The 12,476-nt window shown below is 39.4% G+C and overlaps 1 protein-coding gene across 2 annotated transcripts in view; it reads right to left on the bottom strand.

The window, feature by feature from the left end:
* LOC134531734 (uncharacterized) overlaps window positions 1-12,476 on the bottom strand; it is an 87,788-nt gene that overhangs the window by 28,078 nt on the left and 47,234 nt on the right. For both annotated transcript variants that reach the window (XM_063367577.1, XM_063367578.1), the window contains exon 2: window positions 981-1,143. In XM_063367577.1, the coding sequence (XP_063223647.1) occupies window positions 981-1,143 (163 nt within the window). The remainder of the gene's footprint in view (window positions 1-980; window positions 1,144-12,476) is intronic.

Here is a 12,476-nt window from a genome sequence, read left to right as displayed (position 1 = left end):
TACCGCGGCTTGGTATACATTTTACACAAATTACACCAAATATAGCAGCTATTTTGTATTGAAAAGCATACTTAATCATATTTTCCGTATATTGTAGTTAACGTGTAGTTAACGTAACTGATGAATGAGTATACCTGAAGCTAACAAAGGTTTTATTTTGGAAAACGCTTAATATCTTATACAAAACTAAGTAATGTTTGCAGAATGATTATCTATATTCCAAGAACCAAAATTTATACATTCGAGAAATTAATAAGCAAACATTTGAAATGACATACATTTGAAAAACCATCGAGTAAAGAAAAATGGAATACAATTTATATATTTTACATTAACTGATGTCTTCCAATAAATTTGGATACAGACGAGTTCGTCTTGCTAGTCCTGTCAGTAATAACCTCATGGATCAGGTGTTCAATATAGGCGGCCCGCAGACAAATTTCTGCAGGCCCACTATGAAAATGATAAAGTTAGGACAATAGTTCAAAGAAAATTACTTAAATGTCAGTGGAATCAACTATTTATTTACTGGGGTACGTTAACCGGCTTGGGAAGTTGCATTTGAAGTTGAATGTGTGTGTCATTTGAAACTGTACAAAAACCAAAATATTTTCGATTTTGGAAGATATGCGTTACAAAGCTTACTGGATGCGTGATTACGTAGAGACCTGCAAAATTCGCGGATTCAATGACCTCCAGGATAGACTCCAATATCCTCTCCACACTCGGGCAAATGCCACCTGTTCATTGGCTGCTGACGCGTGAGTTGTCTCGACTAAGTGGCCTGTGATTGGACAGTTCTATGAGTAAGGGTCTCTAATTTGCTTTCATTACTCCAGATTAACAGTGAAGCAATTGCAGAAGCAGCGCTAAGGTATAATTATTTGAATTGTAGCATATCACGAAATGAATCCGCGAATTTTGCAGGTCTCTAGTGATTCGGAACAGTTGCCATTGTTAGTTTGGAGTCGCGAACCCACCGCCAGCGAAGTGTCGGCCCTCAGCTGTCGAGTAGAACGAGCCGGAGTAGGAGTGCGCCGGCCCGGCGTAGTTGACGTGGATGGCCGCGAGGGGCGCTGGCGACGACAAGACGGTGACCGCGTGGTGCAGCAGCGCTAGCAGCACTGCGACCTCGCACCGCGCCTGGGAACACGAGGAGCGACATTACCCCTCGATGTGGCAGCAGTGGCCATACACTCCGCAGGGCTACGGGCTACTCACATTTTTATTTTTGGAAGCCCTCCAGCGGAAAATTTTAAAAAATTTACTCTTGAAAACATTTCTGACCCAACCTGGAACTCAATTTTCAACGATGGTTTTGCTACTTTATCTTACGTATGATATTTTTATACTCTTTCATAATAAATTATCCTCGGACCAGTTTTATAAATGCTTAAGATCTTTTTTTTTTCGACGAAAGAACATTATTATACGTGGAAATAAAATATTTCAGTTTTTTTTTCCCCTAAAACGAAATCATAATTGAAATAGGCACTGACTATCACTTTAAGTTTCACGATATTAAAAATTTTGATTTTCCTTTTCCCATTAATGTCCATATTTCTAACATCGTACCATACAAACAAAAATAAACTGCCCGGCTTGCCTGTCCTGTGGCCACCCCTGCAGGACATACAAGCCCCCCCCCCCCCCTCACCACGGACATGAGGTGAACAGCACTGTACAGACACCTGCCAAATTCGCGTTACTTTTCTGGACCAAGGATAGACTACACACGCTTGTATGCAAATTAGTCAATGTATTGTGTCCACGGACTGCTCCATCATTTTTTTTTCCTTTTTTCCGACTGGCATGTCACAGGATCATTTTTAATTGCACAGTGCTGTTTCTCGGTTTCTTGTTCTTCAGGGACACTGCGTGTGTAAAATGGTATGCATTCCAGCATCTCACTAAAAAAAAAAAAAAAGAACTCTATTTTTGCATGTCTTTTCTAATGGAGCAGGCTATTAATTTATCGAGTCACAGACTTAATTATTATATTTCAAGGCAAAACAAAACCTAGTTAAGTCACGAGCTTATTTGTACGAAATTTGTTGAAACAAACTGATTACCTATTGCAGACCCGACGACTGTCCTGCCAGTACACTTGACAAAAATCAATTCCGGCACGTCGGTTTGTTTATCTTTGTATTTGCTCTATTCAATAGACCGCCTGGTAAGTGAAGTGGTCTTAATAACTACCAGTCATTCTCCCTCTTCGCTCTTTCTACCCTGTGAGCCTTTTTGTGAAGATGCCTTGACATTAAAATGTTACATAACGATAACATTTGTTTATTTAACATGTTAAATGATAGTCAATATAAAGTTCAGATTAACTTTACAGACATAAGTGCAATAACAATAATACAATAGTTAATCTTACAAATGAATAATCAAAGTGACTTGCTTGAGAAACACAATAACTCGATATAGTTTTGGTATTATTTTATTTTATATAAGTTTGCATATGAGTCATCTCACAAATTTTGTATCAGTTGATCAGTGAGAACCTGCATTTCGTACCTAATACTCTTGGTAATGCTGGTTTGATGAATCTATAATAAAATTTAATGTTATGTTAAATTATTCATTAAAAACGCAAATTTTTCAAATAACTGGCCTTGCAATCATATTTGAGAATTATAAAGTCCCCAGTGGGCTTACGAAAGTTATATTACCTACACACAACTAAAAACAGTCAACGATTAGCATAATGGTATATGATGGAGTAGTTATACAAGCGTAAATAAAAATGTTCATGTGTGAAACTAACCAAAATATCAAACTAGGAGACTCAATAAGTGGCATATGTGACAAAACCTGTAGACTATACATTAGGTTCTTTCCAAATCACTGTGCCTCGCATCACAAATTTTGCAATGAGCCCACTGTAATCTAGGTTGGTTGTAGGGACTTCTTTATGTGATAAAATTATAAAATATTCGCCTCATGCCGGGAAGATTAAATATTGTTACGAAGACTGGTACAATGCTGGCCAGCCAGCACGTGAGCATGCCTGCGGGTGGGGTGTGATCCATTACCGCTACACGTCTAATCCGATTAGCAGCGGTGCCTCGCATTCCTACCTCCTCTTCCCTAAAACTTTCCCATTGAGACCGGAGTATTATCTGCGGTTCTCGAAGGTTCCGCACGTTCCCAGAGACACGTTTGCGTGAAGTGGCGTGACTACGACGCCGTTGTTCTCGAAGCTTCGAGTGTTAAGGATTACGAGACCTTTCCAGGGCATGACGTGACAGGTATATAAACGGAGAGATTGACCTGCGAGGGCAGTGAAGTTAATAGGGCGCGTGACCCGTTGGTGGGACAGCAGGCGGCGAGCTGTCAGACTTCGTGGCGAAGATTGGTGCGTCGTCGGGGGCCGAAGCATCCGGGTGTTGTATGCGAAGCGGACGGGAGAGTAGCGCGAGGCAGCGTGTTGAGACGGAGGTGCGCAGTAGAGAGAGCCACTGTCGAGCCAAGCTCCAGTGAGGAGAGTAGATTGTGGACTTAATGAAAGCGTAATTAATTTGAGGAAAGAGAGATTAATTTGAGGTCAAACAGTCTAATTGTTAAAACTTTACGAAGTGTGGCGTTAATAGGTAATAAATAAATCTGTATTTAATTAACTGGGCAATCCTTACCGGACCTGTTTCCTCACTCGTGTGTGTATGTATGTATGTCTGTATATACATAAGGATAAGCCTACTAATGGACACATCAACGCGCCCAGGCTCAAACATTGGTTCTAGAAACACGAGCATTAAATATAATAGTTTCCATGTGACGTAAACACTTCGCTAAGTAAGTATTTTTGAAAAATTGAACCCTTAAAATGTGGGTTCAAAGTTCAGACGACATATCAACGGCCAGCCTCTACAATTGGCCAAATAAACGTAAAATTATAATAAAAATCATTTAAATTACGATGAAGGCAACTAACAACGATTGATTTTTCTAAATTAATCTTTAAAGGGAGCAAAGGGAGTACTTTTTTTTAATACGTAATCTTAACTCCGAAGTTGATCATTTGATTGTAAGAAACTGAGCTCCCAGAGCATACAACAAGTGTCACGTAATTTTTCTTTTCTTTTCAGAAATTTTATTTTTAGGAGATTAAATAATGGGTGTATGGTTTTAGAATGTATGTATGTTCTCAGGTAATCAAAAAAGTAAAATATTGGTGTATTAATAAAATACAAATACACAAACCACTTGTTTATCACTTTCTTAAAGTTCATATTTAATGAGTTGAAAATTGGAAGGTAAGAAACTTACCATATCATTTATAAAAATGAACCTAGTGTGTAATATTTTATTTTCAAAAACCATCTTGACTAGATGGTAAAAGAGAGGTAAGATCATATTAAAAATAATAATTAATATCTCCGAAGCTAATCATATGGGAAGTGAGCTATAACATATGGGAAGTAAGCTACTGTATATCGTTACAACCTATGATGTGAGTAGAACTGGGTTCGTGAGGGATAGCCCAAATATTTTTTTTTTCGTGGTTTTATTGATTACTAATTTTTACATTAATTTATAATAAATAATTGTGCTTAATAATGTACGATCACAAATCACTGGCACTTAAAAATGTTAATTCTCAAGTCACTCAATGTTTGTCAAGTTTCACAGTTCGCACTTCTCACTGGAGCTAGGCTCAACAGTGGTTCACCCATTACCTCGCGCCTGTTCACACACACACACAGTCTCGCGCCACTCCACCACCGCACTCTCACGATCCAATCAAATTTCGCTTCTTGACACTCTCGGGGGGGAGGGGGGGGGGGAGAGAGTCACTTTCACCCTCTTCGCCGATGTCACACTTCCCTTCGCTCGCGGAACACTTGGAAGTACGGAATTGTCGCGGAACTCGCTCGAAACTCGTAACTCACGCGGTACTCCGCGGAACTCTTCGCCGCACTCCTCGTGGAACTCACTCGGCGCCCGTCGCAGAACTCTCGCGGAGGCCGGCGTCGCTGCTTAAGCACTGTAGCGCCCTTCTCGAACCGACGTGTGCAGTTGATAACGGGTCGCGTCATCCCTGACCGACCCATCGCCCGAACAGTCTAGAAGGGCGGCGTCAATTCACGCTGCTCCGCGCGGCGGCCCGCGGATTTCCCAAAGCCGCTCAGCGATAGATAACAAGCACCGAGGCAGGACGATGTGGTGGATCGGGGGGAGGAGGGTACCGACGACCTTTGTAATCCGGCAAGGCATGCGTGGCATGCCTTACGTCAGTGGACCGCAAGAGACTCGGCGCGTGACGCCAGTAGCCATGCGGGGCCGCCAGCCAGCTCCGAACCTGGCATCCTGGTCTGGTCTCTATCGTTCGTAACAGTATGAATACAAACCTACAATACCACCAACAGCTATTTTTTTTAACACTTTCTGAAATTTAACCATTAATGGAGATTTAAAAGGGGTTAAGTTTGATAGTCAATAATATTAGAACGAATAATAAACATAAAGAGTTACACAGTGTGTGTTTATTTTAATAAATTTGACCACCAAGTATGCAAAAAATGTATAAGTGTGTTTTTTTCTAATATTTATGTTAAATGTAGGGAATGACTTAATACCAATGCCCAGACGCAACCATTAGTCCTATAAACATGAAGTTATAAGAAAACATTATATGTATATGATGTAGTTAGCTACAAAAAACAAAAAGTCTTTAAAAATTGACACCTCAAAGGATAGAAAGATGGTTTAAATATTCTTTAAAGAAATATTTTGGTGGTTTCTAGTAATTCCAGATTTTGAGAAATAGCTGTAAAATAATTATTAAACCGTGTTTTACATAGTTTTTTTTTATTTAGAAAACAAGCTCAGTGGTTGAAATGGGAATGCGAAGTTTGTAATAGAGTAAAATAATAAAACAATTCTGTGAATTATAAACTTAGCGAAATTATTCTAAGAAGAAAACAATTACGTTTAGGAAACAAAACATAGCTAAGAACCTACTCAATACAAACCTACATATTGAAACAAATCTATTATTAGGAAGCGCTAGAGACGAAGGCTCACAAGCCTGGTTTATTTCTGGGAAAACCCGTCCCTCCTAGGTAAGGTATCGTCTGCACTACACGGACCTTCCATTAGCGGGCAGCTTTGTGACGATCACGCCGCCCTCCGCCGACATCGCGCGGAGTCCGGGTGCCTCGACGTCTGGATCGTTCTGCGGGTTCCCAGGGCGCTGCCGCGTGAAGTGGCGTTAATACGGATATTTAAAAAAAATTTACAATTACATGAAAACAACTGTATCTCTACAAAATAAAGTTCGCAGTATTACTGGGTTGGGATTCTTACGCGGGCATTTATGCTTTGTGTTGTCACAGTACCTCCAATAGTTAGAGTAGTTTGTAAACCGTTCACTGAATAGCACATACAGTATCATTATCAACTGCGCACATAATAAGCATGATACAACAACAAAAAATGTCCAATTATTGAATAATTCGATTTTTTTCCCCTCATTATTTAAAAGGTTATACTTGAATTAAACATTAATTTTCGTCAGAAATACTCAGTCTTATCTCGAAAGACGTATTTCATATATGTGAAAAAAAAACCATAGACACGTGATGCAAAAATTCAAAATATCTTTCTTGTAGTATTACAGACAATTTCTTGGCAACCAGTTTCCAAGGGAATCATTTGTAAAAGTAGCAAAAAAAGATTTTTTTTTTCCACGTACTGCCATGCAGAGCGGAATGTCGATGGACAAAGACCACGACAGCCCACAATGCACAGTTAGTAATGAGTAGCTGGGACCCGAGCACCCTCAGACCAGAGACTCGGTGCGAGAACGTGTGACGTGTGCCCGGCATTCACCGCGCGGTGGATCCAGGTCACGCGAACGGCTCCTAACTGGAGCTGAAAGGAAGTGTCTGGAAGCGGTTGTGGTGGAGGAGGTGGGTGGTGACTAGTGCGACGGAAGGTCGTGAGAAAGTGTCTCGCCTGCAGCCCGAGGTTGTCCGGCCCTAGCGCTTGCACCGCAGGGCGTGTCTCGCGCGGCCCCGCGCTATGTGGGTCGTTGCGACGCGTGGCCCGCCATTGCAGGTGCTTTGTTTCCTCCGACCGGCGCCGGGACATGGTGTCGCTATCTCCTTGCTATCGGGAGCAGCGAGCGGCGGGCCGGCCGACCTTCGGGAGAGGCCGGGCCGAGTGCAGCGCACCGCTCCACCGCTCCCTGGTGGCGATGGTGGTTATTGCTGTTCGTACGCCCGCCGGCGTTCGACGACCACCTCTTTTTTTTTGACGTGACAACGTCTAATAAATCGATGAACGCCGGCTGCACGCACGAAAAAGTGTCCCGTTACGCACATTGTCCCGTTACGCTCATTGTTCCGTTACGCTGTGTCCCTTTACGCTCATTGTTCCGTTACGCTGTGTCCCGTTTCGCTCATTGTACGCTTGCACCGCATCTATCTCTCTTCCACTCGACTGTTTATAAAGTGAAGTGAAAAGTTGATGTGGTTTTCATTGCTTATTACAACAACAATTTCGGCAATAAAAGGTTAATTATTCTTGCATTTTAAAAATCTGATTACTAGTATAATTTCAAGTATTTATTATTTTATTATTAAAATAAAAATGATTCAATTTTATTCGTAAAAGTATGCAATCATTTCATCAGTGTTTTGTTATGACGTTGTCATGTTAAACTATCGTCCGTAAACCAACTTTACAGACAACCAATTTATTAAGTTAGGCACATTAAATTTCAAAAAAATTATAAACTTGGTTTTTTTACGATGCGCTCGCAGTATGAGTCGAAATTTTCACAGGATGAAAAAAAAGCTACACATAAATAAAAATTTTATATGTGTTTTTCGAACATATACTTCAGTGAATGATATTGAATACCGGTCAATATAATTAAAAACATGTATTTATTGTGAATATCAGTGATAGAAATTGTGTTTATAAACCTTTTAAAAGTGTATTTATATAAGAGAGGTTATGTTCCCGTATTGTATAAATACTATGTCAGGTTGCTTGTAAGCTTCCATTTTCGCTGGCAGGGAGTGTCTGTGGAAGGTTTAGTAGTCTCCTGGTTTTCATGGGAGTGTTTGTGAGGTTATGTTCCCGTATGTATTATTTATTTACATTATAAATTAATATATTATTATTTAAAAAAATAAAAAAAATAAATAATTTATAATAAGTATTCTGCATATTTATTGATTTTCATTAAATAATTTTATTCCCGTGTTAAATTAACATTGAATACTTAGAATTTATTTAATTTTTTTAACACATTGAATTTATACTTGATCAACCGTATTCATAATATAATTCCAGTCCTTGTGTTATTTTATTTATATTAATTATTTCCACTCAAAATTCAAGTTAGATTTTTACTACGCCAAATAAGAATAACATCCACCGAGCGTACCTAAGTACACACGCCCATATACTTGTTGGTGAGCCCTCGCAGACTGGCTGTTAATCGTGAGAGCGCAGCAGCGCCGGTGGCGCCACGCTGCTCGCACAGCGGCGTGGCGGGACGGGAAGGCAGCAGAGCGGGGTTCCTCCTCCTCCTCCAGGCACGCGCGCCTCGTCGCGGCCGGGTCTCCGTCAAGCACCTGCACTCTCCTCTCTCCCCTGGAGAGGCGGGCGCGCCCCGCTTCCCACAGCGCGCGTGAGTCGCGCCGCGACATACGTTTAATGGGCAGTTGGGAACACCAAAAAAAAAAAAAGCGATATCCGGAATCGCAGACCTGTAGTAAAACGTAAGCGCGTGAATTTTAATTTCCCGCTCATCACTGGCTGAGAGGACGCGCGATTGCAGCGCCGTGACGTTCGGATGTTCCCCCGGGAAATGCCTGATGCATGGTTAATTCAAACTCACGCGCTATTTTTCGCGCTTGTTTCTTAGGAAGGGTTGCAGTTCCGGACAAATATTTCTTAAATATATAAACATATTAAATCCCTAACACGCATTAAATATACGGCCTACAATTCACGAACACTGTGTATAATTAGAATGTATATGCTTTGCTACACAAGTGCGTTGTCAGGGAGATGGGAAGTGGGTCCATCCCCACCCTCCTTGCAACCCTAAAGCCAGAATATATATAACTAATATTTCACCTTATTAACTAGCTTAAAATGATTAAATTATGGCTCTATGTGCGGCTAATGAATAAGCAAAATTAGATAGTAGCCTTATATTCAAACGAATGTTAGGACATAATCATAAGCAGAGAAATTCAAGAATCTACCTTTCAATCATGGCAGTCTTTCTAAGACTTTCTGGTTTTGAAAAAAAAACTGTAATAGGTTCTCAGATAGACAACTTATGCACCTCCATCCAGACACTCTAGAAAAACACTGTCCTATATGTTGTTAAAAACATATGGCGTATAATTAAACCACAGCTTTGAAAGTAAAGTTAATTTATTTCTTACTCCAAATTTTTAAGAAGTAATATTTTTTAAATATTTGTACTAATCAATTTATACACAACAACTAGCAGTGGAAATATATATAAATAACTTCCAGTAAATAGCCTCTAAGAATTAAGTCTGAAAAACGTTTTTTTTTTGTTATGAAAACAAAATGATTTTTTTTAAAAAAGCAGGTAAAGAATGGCATATTGTCAGGGACGAAATATGCAATAAACCATCCGTACGAATTCTCACACTACCAAACTAACGACTTTCATGGAGAAACAATAGCCTAGTATGATCCGTTACAAATACAAATTGTAGGTCCACTGTTCCGTTAGGTTAATATTGTTGCGAGGACGCCAGCGATGAGCCAGCCGGCGCGCCAGCCTGCAGGAGGGGCGCGATGCAGGTAGCGCCCGTCCTTCTGAGGTAACCCGATTAGCAGCGGCGCCTCTGTACCTCTCTCTCTCTCTCTCGAAGAGGTTTTCCCAGAGCCATTCTGCGTGAAGTGGCGTAACTGGAACGCCATTGTTCTCGCGGCTTCGATAGTTGGGTCGGGGATTCTGACAACACTGCATTTCAAAGGTCTGCGGGAGTTTTCCATGGCGGGGCTGGGAGGTGTTTCAACGACGATGACCTGCGAGGGCAGTGAAGTGAAGAGGTTGAGTGACCCCTTATCAGGCGATAGCAGTCGACAAGCGACGGCCTTCGAGAGGAGGGGGGGGGGGGTGAAATGTGGACTATTGAAAGTGTGATTAATTCGTGAACAGACATTAAGATCGTTGTAATTTTAAAAAAATAGTGTAATTATTATTTAAAAAATAAAACCTTTTTTTTAGTGGGTTATTCTTTCCTAACCTGTGTTCCCCACTCGCAACAAATAAATGTCTGACGAAGAACTTTTACGTATTTTTTTACAGATATTTCAGAAATTACTAATTCGTAAACATTATTTTCGGGTGAATACAGTGTTATACAAAGATATATCATGAAGATTTATCAAAACAATTATTAAAAAGTTATATGACATATACTTGTGTGATAATAACTTTAAAAAGCTAATATTAATTACAACTATCTATAACAACCATAATTTCTTCCTTTAATTTTTCTTTTTTTTTTAATCTGCACATGCAAATGTTTTTATACTTCCCATAGTACTGACTTTCTTATTTCTGTGTGAATTCGAAGAATTAAACGACAGTCTAATAGGCTTTAAAGGCTCTCTTATAAATACAAAATCATAATTTTTTTCTATAACAGGTTTTTTAAAAATTAACTGAAATAACTTAACAGACTTCTAATGGTGTAGTTTAATCTGGCCTACTGATTTATAAAGTTCAAGGCCTACCTATTTTCTTATATATATATATATATATATATATATATATATATATATATACACACACACACATTAGCAAACCCGGTGAACTCCGTTTCGCCACCAGATAGCTTCGTTTTATGTAACATTTCGTTTGGTGATTAAAAGAGGAAGAAAAATTTTTTTTGTTTTATATTTGAAAAGGAAATAATTTATTTCATTTCACAACAGTAATGAATTCATTTTGATAACAAAAATGAAGTGTTATGTAGTTGAACTTCTCTAAGTAAATGAAAGTGAATCCAAAGTAAATACTGAATCGAAGCGTTATACGTGTCCGCAAATTATCCGTTTCATTGAAGTGCTCTTTGGTAAACCACATTTTTTGTTTTTTGGTCTGACGTTAACACAAACAAAGCGGATGGTTTCCCAACTCGTGAACACGCAACGTATAACTGCCCATGTGAAAAACAATGATTTTCTAAATTTATTCCGCAAACACTAAGCGATTGGCCTTGCGACTTGTTAATTGTCATTGCGAACGCAAGGCGAACTGGAAATTGCAATCGTTTGAAGTCAAACGGAAGATCAGTCGGAATCATTGGTATTCGAGGAATACATACATTTTCACCTGCGTACTTTCCGTTAATAATGGTTGCCTCAATCAAATTCGGCATAAGTCTTTTTACCGAAAGTCGAGTACCGTTGCAAAGTCGCGGTGGATTCAAATTACGCAATATCATAATAACTGTACCAACTTTGAGTAGCAAGTTATGTGGTGGAAATCCTGGTAACTCCAGAGAGTTCAAAAACTCCGTTGGATAATTTACTACATAATCGGGATTTGTTATGGAATCAACGGATTTGTATGTCACCAAGTCGCCAGAAATTTTTGATTGAATGGTGAAATTCAGTGCGTGTACATCATTATTCTTTGCGGCAAGGATTGCTCGTTGACTTAACCAAGCATAATTCTGATAATTCTCACTAATGTTTGGGAAAACATTTTCAATAAGAGCTAATTGAGAGTCTACAAATCGGCAAAAGTCGTTGGTAAGAGTAATTAATCCAGATGTCGCATCAACTGGGACTTTTCCATTTCCAACATCTAACAATTGTTTGGAAAATTGTGCAGCACTTTGATCATTTTGAAGTTGAACTCTCATATTAGTGGTTAGCGATAATGTTTTTACGTTATTCCATAAAGGTGATGCCTTCAGGCAAGCATTCAATTCATCTGCAGGCGTTCCACGGGGAATTACTGGCAACGTCTGCCTGAAATCGCCTGCCAACAATATCATGAAATTAACTGAGCAGAGAACAATGAGTAGTTGATTTGATGGTTTCCAATTGAAATGTTAGGAAACGAATAACTTTTTTTTTCTTTTTTTTTTTTTTTCACAATTTCACAGTGCACACAATACCGGTTTGTCACATGAAATTAACTGAGCAGAGAACAATGAGTAGCTGTCAAACAATGTATCACGCACCGGCGCCATCTACTTAAAATGTTGGTTTGTCCTGAATTTTTCCTGAATTTTCTTTGCTATAAACCTCACGGAGCCCGAGACCTTTCCAACGTCTGCAAAACCGTGGAAATCGGTTCGTGCGTTCTGGAGTTATAGCGTCAGGAAGGAAAACCCGACTTATTTTTATATAGTATATATATATATATATATATATATATATATATATATATAGTATGTATATATATATATATATATATATATATATATACTAGCTGCCCGACC

Source organism: Bacillus rossius, chromosome 5 (genome assembly GCF_032445375.1).
Source record: "Bacillus rossius redtenbacheri isolate Brsri chromosome 5, Brsri_v3, whole genome shotgun sequence".
NCBI lineage: Eukaryota > Metazoa > Arthropoda > Insecta > Phasmatodea > Bacillidae > Bacillus > Bacillus rossius.
Note: the sequence above shows the minus strand (reverse complement) of the source record. Positions and strands in the feature narration are given on the sequence as shown.